Genomic DNA, 18,031 nt, shown 5'->3' with positions numbered 1-18,031 from the left:
TTGCTGCCGCCATGGTGCGTCTAGATTTCTAGGCTAATATGATACCATGTGGAGGGAATGGGCTGCTTATTAAACTAAGAAGTATGGCCCATACTGACCGTTCGCAAAACCCCGCCCTCGAACGGTCCTCGTCCAATCCTAGCTCAGCAACTGTAACTAAGGAGAAGGACCCCTGTCAAACATTGCGATTTCAGCAAGATGGTGAAACGATGCGCCTACGGCACCTGCAAATTTGACACCAGGTACCCCAAAAGTTTAGAGGGAGGGGCCGTTTTTTCCGCCTTTCCAAAGCCCAAGACCCAAGCGGAAAGATGCCGACAATGGATTAAGCAGTGTGGGAGACCTCACTCACAGCTAAATGCCTCGAAGATTAATAAGCATAGCTACATATGTCTGCTCCAAGGTAAGTAAAGCTAGCGAGCTAACTTATATCAATTATCAATAAGTAGTTTAAGTAGCTAAGTACATAACAGTTACAATCTGTAAAACTGGACTTAAGTTAACAGTTGTGGTTTTATATTGCATTATTATCGAAAGTAGTAAAGTTAGAACATTAGATACTTTATTATTCCGTAGGAAATTCAGGCAGCCTGATAGCTGTTAGCCTGTCAAGCACATGTTGCTATCGACACAGATAATTTAGCAAGAGGTTGACGGTCATTGAACATATCCCTCCACTGCATATTGCAGCCTTTTCTGTCGTGCCCTGGAGGATATGTCTGCTGCATTACTCCAAAACCAATCACTTATAACAATAGGTATGGAGCTCAACCCAGCCATGGCTATGTGTCTGGTTCTCAATTGTTTGACAGGCGTAGTAACAATAACTAGGGGGCGTGGATTTTGAGTTAAGGTTGGATCAGAGGTGTCTATGGATTTAGATGTAGGCAATGGTATTCCCCAGGTGAGTGCAATTAGCCCTGTAGGCTACTCTTCAACATCATGATAAATTATATTTTCTTAATTTTATGGATACATCAAATTGGCACTATATGCGGACGTTGGGGCCATTTGGATGAGAGGAAGGTCATATAGCGTAGTTTATATAGGCTACTGTGGTGACCCACAAGTAACACTGAAAGAGACATTCACCAAGGGACTGTACCTTTAAGGGAGAGGTGTTATGTTTTGAGGTTCCGGTTTTAACGTGGCGTGGCCGCTGTTGTTCTCACTCGTTGTACAGTGTTATATACGTATTGAAGTGGAGAGTAAAGCTGACTCAACGCATCTCCGTCTCTTGTCTCCTCACTTATCGCACTCCACACTACGTTGTTTAATACTGTTTGTGTTTATAAGGCTAAGCAATTATTAACTAATTCTAATAACGTTTATTTTATTGACAGGTATATATAGGCCTGATGGAAGCATTATAACTACTAGTAATGGTCAGACATTTTCTGGCGTCCTTTTATTGATGATGACCAATCCATTCTAATACATCACATGTTAATTACAGTGTGAGAACTATCATGGCAGGGAATCATGTGGAGAAAATTGTGAGAAAAAAAACAATTTAAAAAAAAGCATTGATTGCATTTGAGACTTAATAGGCTTTCAATACAGTTGCACTTCAATTGTCTTTTGAATCCAGTATTCTATGTTACAATGCAATGCATTTATAGGTTAGAGAGAGTGGTGCCAGTGTAGGAAGTCCGAATTTCGTGGGAAGTATGAGTTGGCTTTACATAAAATCAGTCTGTAATCTGAGATGTTGGCTGGCTGTGTTGTTTGTGTATGAGATCCTGTGTTGTTTGTGTATGAGATCCTGTGTTTGTGTATGAGATCCTGTGTTGTTTGTGTATCGGATCCTGTTTGTGTATCAGATCCTGTTTGTGTATGAGTTCTGTTTGTGTATGAGATCCTGTGTTGTTTGTGTATGACATCCTGTGTTTGTGTATGAGATCCTGTGTTGTTTGTGTATGAGATCCTGTGTTGTTTGAGATCCTGTGTTTGTGTATGATATCCTGTGTTGTTTGTGTATGAGATCCTGTGTTGTTTGAGATCCTGTGTTGTTTGTGTATGATATCCTGTGTTGTTTGTGTATGAGATCCTGTGTTGTTTGTGTATGATATCCTGTGTTGTTTGTGTATGAGATCCTGTGTTATTTGTGTATGAGATCCTGTGTTGTTTGTGTATGAGATCCTGTGTTGTTTGTGTATGAGATCCTGCACCAAAAGGAAACTGCAGTAATCTGAGACAAGTTTAGCAGGTGTTAGATTCAGTAGCAAAGAGGGAAAAAAGCTGTTAATGCAAATGCTTAGAAGATTGCATTGCTAATACTCAAAGCTAAACTTAAATGTCTATTGCTGCCTAGAAAGGAGGCATCCACAGGAAAGAAAAGCCCTAAGAGAACAAGCTCTGAAGCTGTACTCAGCATTTGGTGATTGTCATAAGCAGCAAAATTGGTAACTTTTAGACTTTGAAACCTGACTTTTAACAATGCAGAAATAGTTGTCTTGAGGGAAGAATGAAGAGCTTGCAGTGAATAAGTCCAAAAATGTCAAGTGGTCATTTGACCATCTAAATGTTGTGTATTGTCAACATGAATAATTAGTGCAGAAATAGCTAGTTAATTGACCGAACATTAACCAACAACAATTTTAATGTACGATTGTTTTTAATTGAGCATATGCACATTAACCTGACTCCGCCAGATGGATTGCTTCGCATTTGCTCGGCATATCCATCTGGGAACTTTCCGTTGGAGAACTTTTGGGAAGGGGCGGAATACTGGTTATTTGATTGGATGAACCATCTGTCTATCACCTATGTTGGTGATAGACAGGCCAAATCAACCAATCAGATCCACGAAGCGTATGAAAATACAACCACAAGCCCGCCCCTGCTGCTGCAGGCAAAGCATAGCTCGTAAACTCAGCATGCAAGCAACATGTCGGTAAAGGATATTTGCCATTTGTGTAACGAGAATTTAGGAATAAAAAGCACCATTTCAGGTTCCCGGACCATATTCCAAAAGAAGGATCCAAGAGAAAAAAAGCATTAGCGAGCGGCTAACAGAATTAGGGCTACCGCTGGCTGATAATACTGGTTAGCTGATTGGATAAACCATCGGTCTATCACCACCTAACCCACCTCAAAACCAACGCTGATTGGCCCGGTCGTTTGGCTAACGGCTCCAAATTTTCTCTGCCTCAAGATGCCAGACTGATCTGCGAGTGGAAAACTGGAGCTTGCGAGATCAGGACGGTCTCACGAGGCTATATGCGCATGCTGTCTACATCCATCCATCTTTGCCTGCTTATCCGGTGTCTGGTCACGGGGGGAGCAGCTCCAGCAGGGGACCCCAAACTTCCCTTTCCCGAGCAACATTAACCAGCTCTGACTGGGGGATCCCGAGGCGTTCCCAGGCCAGGTTGGAGATATAATCCCTCCACCTAGTCCTGGGTCTTCCCCGAGGCCTCCTCCCAGCTGGACGTGCCTGGAACACCTCCCTATGGGAGGCGCCCAGGGGGCATCCTTATGGTGCGTTCTTTTTGTCCACCGAAGTCGATTTACGAGTTGTTTTCCGGAGTTACGAACCGGAAGTTTCAAAAAGAACGCCACCTAGGTCGTATATACGACTTGTCAAGTCGTCTGAACTCAGTTTACCCCGAGTTCACTTTCAAAGATGGCTACGTCGTGCATCACACGTAGTAAACATTGTGGTTTCCTACAATTTTAAGCACTTTTGTCTTTGTTGTAACCAAATGAAGAAGTGGTACACATTGCACTGTATACTGCTACCTATAGGCATGTTGCTACAGTCTTATTAGGAGTTAAATACCGCCTGATTAGTTATTTTGTAGCTTGTGCAGCTGAAATTGGCTAGAGACGCTCGGTTGCTATATGACAACAACGGCTTAAGCCGAGCCTTGAGCCTCAAGTTAAGACAAAGATGGGAAATAAGTGTGCATCGTGGGAGATGATTCAGCATGAAATGTTTAATTCACATTATGAACACAGCGATTATCAGGAGGGATAATCAGCAGTTTTATTTCATGTGGTTTAATTCAGGCTGGTATTTCCCAGGTAACAGCGTTTCCCAACACCTGGGAGCAGGAGGAAGAAGAGAAACGGGTCAGCGCCGGCTCCTGACAATATAAATGAAACAAAGGCATCAAGCGAATCCTCGCTGAGCCGAGATGTATTTACTGAAGCTGTCAGGACAGAGAGACGGAGCCCAAACCACCGGTGTGTTACTATGTAGCCTGTCTAGCAGCTGTTTAATTTACACTCTTAACTTTTTTTGTAGGTGTCAGATTGGTGATGGAGAGAGTGTGTATGTCTGTATATGTGTGTGCTGCTTGTGTTTAGCTATAGTAGTATTATTATAATAATATTATTATTATTATTATTATTATTATTAATAATACAATACAATAATACTTTTGAGCAAGTCGGTTTAGAGCTGTGAAAAACTATCCCTACTTGCAAAGTGTTTAAGGGCAATAGTTGACGCATGATGCAATGTTTGTCAATTATTTTCCTCGATTAATCAATTGGTTGTTTGGTCTATAAAATGTCAGAAAATGGTGAAGTAGTCGATCAGTGTTTTCCAAAGCCCAAGACAACGTTCTCAAATCTCTTTTGTCCACAATTCAAAGATATTCAGTTTACTGTCAAAGAGGAGTGAAGAAACTAGAACACATTTACATTTAAGAAGCTGGAATCAGAGAATTCTGACCTTTTTTCCATAAAAAATGACTCAAACCGATGACTCGATTATCAACATAGCTGCCGAGTAGTAGTCGTCTTCGCAGCTCTAATCCTGGCTGAGGTCTGTCAGTGTTTGGACAGATGTATGTACGGTATATTACCCTTTTCTTATGTGTTTGTTGTTAAGTGATGCTCTTATTGAGACTGTATGCTATGCCCACACTGCTGAGCAATCAGATTTCTAGAGTCTCATTTTGTCTTACTAAAAAACTAAACAATTTCTTTATATCTTATTGTCTCTAAATGTAGCACTTGAAGCAGTTCAGCATATTTGATAAATTTGATGTACTTACATGATTTTTGCAATTTTTGGGTTGTATGCACATGGCTGAATGCAGTTATTGTAAGTTGTTTTGGATAGAAGCATCAGCTAAATAATTGTAATGTAATGAGTTGTGTCTCTGTAGAATCAGTAGGGGATTTGTCACACTGTTGAAAAGCTCTAACTGTTAGGACTGTGGTCATATTGTTTCTTTGGTCTGCTGTGTGTGCCCTGTGTTTTTTCTGTTGTGTTCAATTTCAAATGCAAATAGGTGTGTGCCATAGCCGTAAGAGGATTGGTGGAGAGGTTTCAGGCCCGAACCTGTGATTGGCTGCAGCTGGGGAAACCACCTGTTATAAGGAGCCAAGATGGCGCTTGTTTGTGGGCAGCATGATGTATTCCTCTTCCTCCGCAAATGGCCACACTATTGATTTGCGTTAGGTAAGCGCTGTTTCTTTTGTTTAATAATGGTGGACTGCCAGGTGTGTTACTCTTGTTTTCTCCTGGTTAATTAATTAGGGAGGTAAGTCTTTTATCATTTTTTTTTGCATTGTTTGTTAGGTTACTGTATCTCCTAGACAGGATTGTTTGTTATTTTGATGGTAGGCTACCCTGAAGTCTTGTATAAGTTAGCTTTATGTCATTGGTTATGTGAAATAAATACGTTCTTTTGACATTCCTACAACAGACTGTTTGTGGCTATTTCGGAGACGGGGAAGATATGGGGCCTTTTCATGTTGCGTTTACCAACTCTGAATGGCCTTGCTGCAGCAGCATGGTTTCGTCCTGCAGAAGTCATGATGTGAAGGTGATGCTCTGATCAGTGAAAGCTGACAGTAAATTCTTTAAATTAAAAAGAAATATATAGATCGATATAAAAATACATGATTATGCGCCCATCATTCAGTCCCAAACGTCTTATTTTGGACTCTACCTTTTTATAAAACGGTGAGCACGTGTTCATCTGCTGCTTTTCCCAGTCACAAGTCTAAAGAGGAGTCCTACCTTAATACAAACACAGCCACATTATAAAGAATGGATGGAGCAGGGCCTAACCATAGCTGCAACTCATTTATTTTTTTTCCAGGGTCTAATGCAGGACTGGGAGGCTTTGCTGGGCTGTTTTACCTGAGGGCAGCAGGTTTTGTCGACCCGATCCTGGGTTAGACGGAGTGGGGACCAAAATCAAACTTTTTGGAGAATGGAATATCTGTCGGTCTTCATAGCCACTGTTTGCCACTAGTCTTTTTTTTTTTTTTTTTTTTTTTTTTATCATTGCAAATATATAATTTCAGAGTAGGGCTGTGCAATTAATTGAATTTCGCTCCCAAAGATCACCAAAATAGTATAATGGAGAAACTATTATTTTGCCATATTCTGTTTTGCAAGAACGCATGCGCACATAGCGGGTATAAGTTAGCAGCAGGTTTGATATTCGTTTTCAACCTACCCCCATTCAGTGTCTTCAATAAAATTCCACTACATTACTAGTGTAGTATGTTGAGGACAGTTTAGGACACTGTATCAAAAAAAATCACACTGGTATTTCTTGTCTCTACCAATTTACGAGCAAAAACCGCACTTCAATCTACGTTCTGGCTGTGGGCTGAGTTAGGGACCGTCTACAAATGACATTGCTCAGGTTGGTGACACACTACTGGGATTTTTCAGGAAAGAAATCAACAAAATCCTATGAAAAGACATTTTATTATTCTGATTTCTGTAGTAGCTGCCAATCGTAAGCCTTTACTTACTACAGGTCATATTTTTCTCATGTCACATGATAGTAAAACAGGATGGAATTAAAATATTCACCAAAAATCAACCAAAATACATTTTGTCATTCTGATTGCTGTAGTAGTTGCCAATGGTGGATTGCTAGTTACTACAGGTCAGATTATTCTCATGTCACATTATAGTGACATATGGTAGATTTTCGGTGATAATTTTAAACCTTTAATTCCATCCAATTTCACTATATTGTGACATGAGACACATTTGACCTGTAGTAACTAGGGTTTTTTTTTTTTTTTTTGATGTCATGGTTCAAGCAGTTAGACAATTAGGATAACGGTTTGTTGGAAAAAAGTGGGTTTTTATTTACCCAAAAAATGCACAAAACAATATAAGACCAATAACTTAATATATAAACCAATAAAATGGGTAAACTCAATATAACTCAAACCAAAAATAACTAACAAAAAATACATGTGCACATCAAAACCTGCCCTCCTAGAATGAGACAACAGGGAACGTATATACTAACTGTGCCAAACCAAATAACCACCCAAGGGAAAACTAAAATAGACATAATTGAAACTAATACAAATTAAACCCCAACCCCCCCCCCCTCCCTCCAGCATGGCATCTAATGGTGCAGGCCATAGTATAGAACAGTCCTTCACCCTTGGCCATGCCTTTTCTGCATCAGGAAGGACCTCTCCACCAGCATGGTAACAAAGACAAAATAATGATTAATATAACAAAACCTTGCAATGTAGAAAAGTGTATTCTATTTAAAACCTATAAAGCTACAGGAAATAAATGGATTATTAATTAACCAAACAATGTAATGGGTTTGTTTGAATGTTAATTATTTAAAGTGTGACTGAATTAACGTGTACCAAAAAGCATGGGCTGAAAGGGTGTATTATATTACCATTGCTGGCTGTTTAACCTGTGTGGCTTAGGCCATCACAGGTGAATATTTTAAACTTAATTTCATACTGTTTAACTATCATGTGACATGAGAAAAATATGACTTGTAGTAATTAAAGGCTTTCCATTGGTAGCTACTACAGCAATAAGTGACAAAATGTCTTTTGGTTGATTTTTGGTGATAATTGTAATCTTTTAATTGCATACTGTTTCACTATAAGGTGACCTATGCGAAAGAAATGACCTGTAGTAACCTGCCATTGGCAACTACTACAGCAATCAGAATGAGAAAATGTCTTTTTATAGGATTTTGTTAATTTCTTTCCTGAAAAATCCCAGTAGTCTGTCACCAACCTCAACAATGTAATTTGTAGACGGTCCCTAATTTAGCCCACAGCCAGAATGTAGATTGAAGTGCTGTTTCTGCTCGTAAATCTTTTTTTTTTTGATACAGTGTCCTAAACTGTCCTCAACATACTACACTAGTAATGTAGTGGAATTTTATTGAAGACACTGAATGGGGTAGGTCCTTAGATACTGTCTACGGGTAGGTCGACAACGAATATCCTGCGAATATCAAACCTGCTGCTAATTTATACCCGTTCGCGCACACGCCCCTCCCGAAGCCAGTCAGGGAGGCAAGTCATATGTCAATGGGCAAGTCGTGTGCATATCATCCGTTGGAATTTAAAAACTCAGCACGAGTAAAGAAGGCAGCAGCGTTTGGGTTTGGTGAGCAAAAAAGGAAAAACCAACTCCGTTGTCTGGGAACGGCTAACATTAGCTAACCCTGCGGCCCCTCTGCCTTTGCCCCCCCCACCCCTCCCGCTGTGGTAGACGTTGTATTCCCCCGACTGTATTCAGCTACTGTTCAAAACTTTTTCCAACTTAGTGGGGGTGCATAGGCATACTGCTCAAAACGAACATGAAAAAACAATGTTCTCTCAGCATTTAGTTTTGTTGTTAAACTGTGTGTAAATGAGCAGTGACGTTATATCTCCTGTTTCATGTACGTTACTCTACGGTACAGTCTATGTGCTGGATTTTTCCTAAGGTTAGCTAGCAAATAAGCCCACTGACTGCAACATCGGAGTGATAGAGACACTGGGCGACATTGATATTTTGGCACAATGTTTAGTAATGACTGTAGTACTGGTCATAGTGAGTGAATTATTCAAGTCTCGGTCTATAAATATTTGGGTGTCATGATAGACTACAATCTCTCATGGAATTCTCATATAGATTTTATCTGCAAAAAAATACAACAGCGTGTTTATTTTCTTCGTAGATTGAGATCTTTTGGCGCTAGCAGTCAAATCATCTCTGTTTTTCACATCAGTAATTCAGAGTATGATGCTTTACTGTAGTACTGCTTGGCTAAGTAGCCTCTCAGTTAAAAATAAAACAAAGCTATTTAATCAGATTAAAATTTGCGCAAAGATTATAGGACTACCTGTAGTGCACTCCTTTCAGGAGGCTCACAATAACAGCATGCTTAGACTAGCCAAAATTATTTCAAATGACTCTTTACATGTCTTGCACAGTGAATATCAGCTTCTGCCTTCAAACAGATGCTTTAGAGTTCATTCTTTGAATTGTATTAGACTTAAAAACTCCTTCATACATCAATCTATCCTATTGCTAAACCGGTTACATTAAACTCAGTGCAATATTTATTTCGGGGATATACATCTCAAAGGCTTTGTCTGTGTGTATGTTTGTCATGTACTGTTATGTTTTCTCGGTTTCCTTTTTTTGGAGTTTGTCATCTGTGGTAATGTCTCATGTATGTTTATTGGTGTTATTAATCTCATGAATGTTTGGATGTGTGTGTATGTCCTCATTAAGATGTCATTTACTGTTTTTGGATGTATGTCTACGTGCTCATCTTAAACAAGCTACCCAGGGATGTACAAAGAATTTCAGCCTTTGGCTGACAAAGTTGTATCGTACATGTGATGTGAGATGCACATTGTGTTATGTCTGTGGAACTGTTCATTAACTGTAACGTTGTGTTATCTGTAAAGCTGAACCGACTTACAGTAGTAAAACATTTTATTCTGAGCCAAAGACTTTCTGTGAGATAAAGAACACTAACAGATTAAACCCTCAACATCCATTATATCCAAATGTTAATGAGTAATCGTGTTAAATAATCGTGATTTTCTTTTTTTTTTTTTTTTTTTTTTTTCCATAATCGAGCAGCCCTAATTCAGAGTCGTCGAACAAATAAGAATCAAAAGTACTAAATAAAATGCCTTAACTCAAATTTAAGTTTTGACCGATACCAAATCGGCCAAGTAATAACCATACAAAAGTGTGTGTGTGTGTGTGTGTGTGAGAGATCAAGGTGCCAAAACCTTTTCAAATCTCCAGTAAAATATCATTCAGATAAAACTCTTCTGTTTGCAGTTTTATTTTGTCTCTAGGCACGGAAATGTGTCTTGCAATACAAGACTGGGAACAAATGAATGTTTATTACGATCTGGGACCCTATAGTGCCTCCCGGGGGTGGGCATGAGTTAGTACTCAGTCACCCTCAACACATGGGAAGAGTCCAGGGAGATTTTTGTCTGCCAGTCTGACGCTGTGCAGGACGTCCCTGTGTTCTCCACTGAGTGGCCCACCAATTGGGAGCAGATTCCCATATGTTCTGTTTAAGCATGATGATGTACGAGATAAATAGTCATATTTTGGGGTGTCTATCATCCTCTGTTACCAGCTGTGGTTCAGGAAGGTAGAGCTGAGTGGACTGGGTCTTGACTCCTCTCCATCCTTTTATGTCCATGTCTAGGTGGCAAGGCCACAGAAAGGCCGGGCGTCTACGCTCCAGGAAAGTACGACCTGGCTGACTTCTGTGTAGAAGCAGTGGAGCCCAGGCTCGGGCACATCGCCAAGGGGGACCTCCTGATAGGACCGGTCTCCTCTGGGGTCCCCAGCAACTGCTGCAGCCTGGTCTGCAAACTCCTGGAGAGGGCCAACCAGAGCTACAGCTCCCCTGCTCCCTTTTGGCAAGTTGGGACAGACTGTCGGTAAGTCATCTTTTCAGTCACAAGATGGACCGGAGTGTACTTTTAGTTTTATGTGGTACCGCGTTTAGACTTTACCAAACAATTGGTAGCAGTTTTACTGGTACATTTTCTCTGAGCCCTGGTGCTTCCTGACATTCCCTTTGCCATCATGTCTGTTTGTGCTGAGAAATAATCCAGCCATGAAATTTGGTGGTAAAGAATAATTATTTAACCTCTTGTATCCCTAACCCAAATGTGAGGACTTTGTTTTTATATCCTAGTAAACTGAATATATTTAGGTTGTGGACTGTAAAAAAACAAAACGCAGACATTGTGACATTCATGCATTTTTCACAAATTTCTGACCTATTACAGTTCAAATCTCAGGATGAAGCTGCATTTGCATTGTGGAAATCAGTTACACTTTTTTTTTTTTTTTTTTTTTTTTTTTTAATAAACTAATCAGGTGTTTTCCCTAGCCAAAGATGCTGCTAAAAATCAACGGGGGTTGATTTGGGCACATTTGGTCTCATTTTTACAAGGTCTACTGTATGTATCTATACAAAGCTTAATATTGTGTGTGTGTGTGTGTGTTTGTGAAATTAGTTTAAATATACACTGCCTTTGCTTTAAAAGCAATATAACCCTTTTCTTTGAATACAACCACAATATTGAGTCAAACTATAAATATAACTATACATTACATAACAGTTTATCGTTGTATGATTTTTACTTTGACTGTCAGCTGTGTCGCGACTGCAGTGCTTCTATTCGTCTCATACCTGCAGCTATGCAGCCTCAGTGGATGCCATCTGGAAGAAGAAGAACTTTCTCCAGACGAGCTGAAGGGACATCTTCTCTGAGCTGAAGCTCTGAGGTAGGACCATAGACTGTATATATTAATATTAACAGTCTATGAGTAGGACATGCTTTCTCTCAGGAGTAACAGCTGCTGATCCTGCCTCTCACCTGTAGGAAGTTCTATTCACTTAAACCTATCTTTCCCTTCATTGTTGTCTTTTTTTTAGAGGCAGGAATGAGCCTCCCCTACCGCTGAGCTCAAGATGAGAGTGGTGGGTTTGATCTGCATCCGGCTGTTGGCCGTCTACATGCACACTCAATGCTCACTAGTATTGTTAAATACCCCCATGGGTTGTCAAGAGTGTTGTAATGGTATCCAACTGTGACTATGGCTGACAATAGTTAATGTTTTCATTATCCTTTCAAGTTATGATTAATTTAACTTAATTGTCACTTAAGTAGTTGATTAATTGGTGAGTCATCTTAGCTTCAAATGTAACTTTTTAGAGACATAAATCACACATAATCTTTGTTTTTTTTTCTGTCACCACACATCGTCCCATATCATCATTAATGCCAGCAGTCCCATTTATACTTGGAATAAAACCTGCAAAAAATGTCCTTTCTTCGTGCCTATACACAACATCTCTATACTCCATCTTCGAGCAGGCTAGTGTGGTGGAGGCCCTGGTGGCTCACTTGGGTCTGAGCAACCAGCGAGTGACTCTGGTGTCCCATGACTATGGAGACACTGTGGCCCTGGGGCTGCTCTTCAGGTATGTGCATGATGAATTGCTGACTGCCCTTCCCTCTCTGTTATTTATTTTTTACTCCTCATGCACCCAAACCAGGACTGACCAAAACCGTACAGGACACCTCATCATTAACAGCCTGTGTCTTTCTAATGGAGGTGCAGTCTGTTGTCTTTGGTCATGTGTATATATATTATTTTTTACACAACTAGGGTTAAGACGGCACCTTACACATCAAACTTCATACTAATAAACCCCCCACCCATTAAAGCATGGTGTGTAGTGCGACTCCAAAATGACCCCCTCTTGTTAACCCTTCTTAAAGCCATCATGCTGACCCCTGCAGGTCATTTTGGATCTCCCAGTGTCATGGTGCAGCCCACATCAGCAGCCAAACCCTGCACAGAACGGAGGACACGTGAGTGTGACTCTTAGGCCAACAGACAGATATGGAAGAAATGAAGATCCATTAGAATGTGAATCTTACACACAACTAAAGAACTAATTGGGACATTGAATGAATGAATAGCCTACTTAAAAGAATACTTTGATATATTGGCAAATATCATTATCAAACATCAAGGTACTAATTATAAGCGATCCTGTCTGATCAGGTTCCATTTTTTTCAGTCAGTTATCTTGATATATATTTAAAGTGCAGTGACTTCTTGGAGTCTCTGCTGGTTGCCTGACAGGACAGTAGCCCAAGCAGTTTTATCAAAACGTCAACTATTTCTTTAAATATTCAGTAGTCACATTTTTACAGTTAGGTTTTCAATTGTGCATACGATTCAAATTATTTTGGCCGCTTCTTGCTTCCATAAACTGTAGATACATACATTCTGTGTACCTTTGCATGTACATCCAGTCGCATCACTTTATTAGGTCCATCTAGTTAACATGAATGTGGTCTTTTGCAACAGTCCTGCAATAAACCCTACCTTCATGAAGGTTAGAATGTTTTTGTTGAATGTTTTGGAAAGTACTGTAGTTGATTCGACATTTAGAGGCTGCAGTTTGTGATGATGTTGACCTGTATACTGACAGGTGTTTCTATTATTTTGTATTATTAAAAGGTAGGCTAAATAACAGAAAGACCTCTCTGTATAATGCCAACCATTTCAACAGCACCAGAAACGGCATCCTCCAAAATGAGTAAAATCAACACCTCTGTAAAACATTTGAGCCTTCATGAAAAGTCTGATTTATTACAGGACTGTTGTATTAGACTGCATGAGTTTTTGCTAGGTGTACCTAATAAACTGGCGACTGAGTGCATGTCGACTGTTAATCAAATGCCCTGTCACAAACGCTGAACTACACTTTCCTTTCACAGTCCTCCCCTCAGTTTAATATAACCCTGTTTAGCCACTGAGAGTTCTGAGTCTGACTTTCCTTTTTACCCAGTGGGAGGGTTGCCGTGTATGATGTGCATTATTTCTACAGGGCAAGATCTGACTCAGGATCCAGCTGTCTGCCTCCACTTTCTTCTCTTCTTTAGGACTGTGTCAAACTGTCCACTGTGCTTACCAATGTCTTTGTCTTTTAGATCCAATGTCAACTACATCCCTCCGCCCCAAGAAGTGTTTTTTGTTTTCCCTTGTCCTCTTCCTCCTTTACCCCCCCCTTCCTTTCCCTCTTGTGTTAAGCTCTGAGTGGAGGGCATGAGCAAAGAGCTGTTCATATTTACCTAATGAATGTTGCTGTGTTTTTGATTGAAATCCCACCACCGTCGCCCCGAGAGCCATCATTCTGAAACTATCACAAGGAAACAATGCAATGATAATGCTTTTCTTTTTTCTCGTGTACCTCAGCCCCAGGATTTCAAACACACTCAGTCATTCATGCTCTAAGAAGCTGGCCTTCCTCTGAGAACCCATCACCCTCGCAATAAGGTGCCAAACACTGGATCAACTGATTAACTTTCTCTCTGGACTCTGAATGAGCTCTCCATCTTCCAATTCATGCTAATTTCAATCTTCTTCCTGTACCGCTCCTTTTGGATGGCAAGACTTCTTACTCTCTTGCTTTGCACTATGTGGGTTGTGTGATGTTCTGCCCCCCTGGTGGTCATGTTGAAATTCCAATTGATCCTTCTGAATGATCCAGGGATGACTTGAGCTTTCTACATACACACTTTGTTTCTTCCCTCAGTGAATGGCCAATGTTTTCAACTACTTTTTTTTTTTTTTTTTTATACCAAAGACTGTGTAATTAAATTTTCTTGTAAAAGAGGGGAATTCTTCTGTAAGCCATAAAGAAAGCATTGCTTTTAATCTACTCAAACATAAATGTGGTTTACCTCAGCATCTGCCAATGTTTTGTCTTCTGTAACACCGGGGTTCCTGGGGGCCAGAGTGCCACACAAGACCCTTGTGATGTTAGTAACTGACAAAGCCAGTCCAGGAGTGTGTGTGTGTACCTTGCCTTACTTTTTCTGTCTTTATAATTTGTGCCACTGTTTATCAATGTTTTATCAAAAATGGTGTGTCTGTTTTTAGACAGTGTGTGTATGGATTGTTCAGAGTTGACTTCTGTCTGTATAGTTTCACCTGTACTAATGTCTTGGGGCTTCCTGCTGCTCTGGTCTAAAATCATCTGGCCAAAAGGACTACAGTTGGGTAACACTGGCACATTTACAGAAATGTTGATTAATGTGTGTTGTCCTTTTATAAATAAAGAATAAGAGTTTTATTTGAATGGTGTATCTGTAATAAAAGGGGTTTCTATTCAAAACCATACTTGCAATTATTGTTGCATTATTAATGCTTGTATAACCTCAACCCTGTTATGCGCAATTAGGCATAAGGATATGTATGCCTCAGGGATGATTATTACATAAAAACTGAAAAAAAAAATACTAATAGCAAAAATAGAATCCCACAAAGTATTATCACATAGAGAACAACTTGGAGCAATCAGAGGAAACAAAAATAACCCGGTTACTAATACAAATATAAAACTATTTAGATTTTTTCCCAGAGAGATCCATACACTTTTATCCTGAAAAAGTTATATCCAGTGCATTTTCTGTCCTGCTTGTATCAGGTTATTTATTGGCTGAGCAAGCTCCCTGTCTCCTGACCTAAACTTCATGTGATTGGTCAACGAAGCCATCAGTCAAAACAGTCAGCAGCAAGATGGCGGAGGCCACGGATAAAAGAAAAGATAGCTTTTCATACAAAAGGTGACTCAATAACCGTTCAGTCGTGGATTTATCTTTATGAAATTATTGTGCAAAGTCTCCGAAAAGTCACAGAAGTCCCACGCCGGATTACTAAACTTCTGGAAGGGCTACGATTGCACTGAAGTCTTCTGCCAAGCTGTTAGCTGTCAGGCTAAAAACACAGACCAAGGCTAGGTTGATTCATAATTATTTATTTTACAAAGACAACGTAATGCTATTCCATGATAGATGAAAAAGCTTCTGGATGGCCTACAATGGCATTGAGGACTTCGTTAAAACGGTGCACTCTCCCTCTTCTAAACCAAAAAGTAAGTCTCTGCACTGTATCTGGAGATATGAAATATGACATAAAACGTGTAGTTTGGCATCATATAGGCTACGACAACAGCTAAAGACAATACTCATAAGTAGTGTAACATTGTTTTCATAAATGAATGTATTTATATCACAAAGTAGCTTGTAGTTAAATGGCCAATGATTGTCGCTTGTTTCCCTTGCTGTATGATAACATAGGCCTACTGTACAGACTACACAACCTTACAAAACCTTCAATATGGTTTGTTACAGTAATTAATCTCTGCTGTGTAATACGTTCAGCAGCAGTTTAATAATCTTAGCAATGGCAAATCATTTACCTAGTGATTTAAAGATTTGTGGATATATTGATAGTTTCTGCAGTGGTTAATTAACCCATGTTTGGTCTGTAACTAATTTCACATATTAGGTGTTCTGGCATTGTGATTAGTGGAATAATTCAGGACATGCCATGTTGGTAGATCTAAATAAGTGACTGTGAGGTCTGGGTGTGAGCCAGTGCCAGAGTAAAAGTGATGAAAAGCCATAGTATGTTGAAAACGTGATAAAAAAAGACATAGTATGTTGAAAAAAATTAAAAAAAGCCATAGTATGTCTAAAACGTGATTAAAAAGTCATAGTATGTAGAAAAAAGTAAAAAAATAAATATTGTGTAGTATGTAGAAAAAAGTGATGAAAAAGTCATAGTATAGTATGTAGAAAAAAGTCATTATTGTCCATTGGTTACTTGTGTCAAACGTTTGTTTTGTGTGGACCCCTAACTACAGTTACTATTCCTAGATTCTAGATAAATAAAGTAACTCACTAGTCGCAGTGATCATGTATGAGCAGCCGAAAGGTGATTGGCGGTATTTACCCAACTCTCACACACATGTTTAATTCACTATGAGTTTTCACTGTAGTGGTCAAGGTAATGCAAGTTAGCTTTTTCTCCTTCCAGTTTTAGATTTTAGACAGCACCACAGAGGGATGGAACCCTCAACCTCCAGTCTTCATGAGAGTTTAACCTTCACCTTAGCTTGCTGAGCTCTATGCAAAGCTTGGAAGGCTTTAGTTGGAAGATGTATTTATTGTTCAAACTACAGGGAGAGAAATTAAAAACTGTCGAGACAAAAGTGGGATTGAATCCTTAAATCTCAGATTGTTGAGTCAGTAACTTATCTCAGTGAGCTATTCCTAATTAATCAATTAAGTAATCAACAAATTAACCAATCAAATAATACATTAATCAACCAATTAACAGCTCAATTAGCAGATCAATCAATCAACCAATTAATCAATCAATCAATTTTATTTGTCACATGAAATCAATTAGTCTACAAGGACAAAGTTTGAACAACAAATAATAGAATGGAAACTAGAAATGTTAGTTTCAAGAATAGCTCACTGAGATAAGCTACGGACTCCCCATCTGAGGTTGAAGGATCAAATCCCACATTTGTCTCGACAGCTTTTCAACTTCTCTCCTCTGAAATGTGAACAATAAATACAACTTCCAACCAGCACAGAGTATCAGATCAGATAGCTCAGCGTGATAGAACGCTGGTTAGAGGACACGCAGGTCTTGGGTTCAATCACCCTGATGGACCTGTGTTTGTATCCTGCATTTCACAGAAAATTTCTTTCTTTCCTAAACCCAAGAGTTCGTCTTAACTGCGTACTGTATTCGCTGGAGGTGGCGGCTGAGGTGGCGGCAGAGTGGAATAGGCATCAGCCCCCCACCCAGGAGACCCGGGTTCACATCCAGCATGTCCCAGCAGGATGCACACAAGGTAAGGTAGGCACCACCCCCCCAGGGCAGCGCCCACCAAAGAGGGCAGCACCAAAAACAGTGGTGCCCAGGGGGCAGCACCCACAAGCAACCCCAATACCACCCCAGAGGGGGAGACCCCAATGCCGCCCCGAAGGGGCGGCATTGGGGTTTCCCAACTAATCATAAGCAGTGCGTTGCAACCCGAAGGGGTTGCAACGCACCTTACCTTTTGCTGACTGGAACAATGAATTTTTTTCCTAAGTGTCATAAGTACATCTCTGGTCTTTCACCCAGGAGACCAGGGCTCATGTCCCACATGTCATGGTTAAGTACTTTCCTAATCCCAACTGTCCTCAGCATCCTTATGGAGCCTCAGACAGTTGGGTTTTGGAAAGTACATTTCCGTGACATGTGGGACACAAACCCCAGTCTCCTGGGTGAAGGACCTCATATTCCTGGGTGTGGAACCTCATCATAAGGTGTGCTCTTTGTGAGTATTGAACCCACAACCACTGTGTTCTTCCAACCAGCATTCTATCACACTGAGCTATCTGATCTGATACTCTATCCTGGTTG

The 18,031-nt window shown here is 40.1% G+C and overlaps 1 protein-coding gene across 11 annotated transcripts; it reads left to right on the top strand.

The window, feature by feature from the left end:
• The first annotated feature begins 68 nt into the window (after positions 1-68).
• On the top strand, positions 69-14,803 carry LOC114550885 (phosphoribosylformylglycinamidine cyclo-ligase-like). 11 transcript variants are annotated; one of them, XR_003691772.1, is made up of 9 exons: positions 69-403; positions 4,030-5,419; positions 5,667-5,786; positions 10,431-10,668; positions 11,436-11,524; positions 11,676-11,720; positions 12,118-12,618; positions 13,750-13,783; positions 14,015-14,803. XR_003691772.1 is itself a non-coding variant. In XM_028571847.1 (9 exons), the coding sequence occupies exons 5-9, from the start codon at positions 11,712-11,714 to the stop codon at positions 14,051-14,053; spliced, it is 261 nt and encodes an 86-aa protein (XP_028427648.1). In that variant the 5' UTR covers positions 70-403; positions 4,030-5,419; positions 10,431-10,668; positions 11,436-11,524; positions 11,676-11,711; the 3' UTR covers positions 14,054-14,803. The 11 variants fall into 11 exon arrangements, 3 of the variants coding, with proteins under 3 accessions (XP_028427648.1, XP_028427647.1, XP_028427646.1); XM_028571847.1 differs by lacking the exon at positions 5,667-5,786 and having other exon boundaries at positions 70-403; positions 12,118-12,224; positions 12,547-12,618; XR_003691770.1 differs by lacking the exon at positions 5,667-5,786 and having other exon boundaries at positions 86-403; positions 4,030-4,191; positions 5,250-5,419.
• The last annotated feature ends 3,228 nt before the right edge of the window (positions 14,804-18,031 follow it).

The sequence above is a fragment of the Perca flavescens genome, chromosome 24, assembly GCF_004354835.1.
Source record: "Perca flavescens isolate YP-PL-M2 chromosome 24, PFLA_1.0, whole genome shotgun sequence".
Classification (NCBI taxonomy): Eukaryota; Metazoa; Chordata; class Actinopteri; order Perciformes; family Percidae; genus Perca; species Perca flavescens.
Note: the sequence above shows the minus strand (reverse complement) of the source record. Positions and strands in the feature narration are given on the sequence as shown.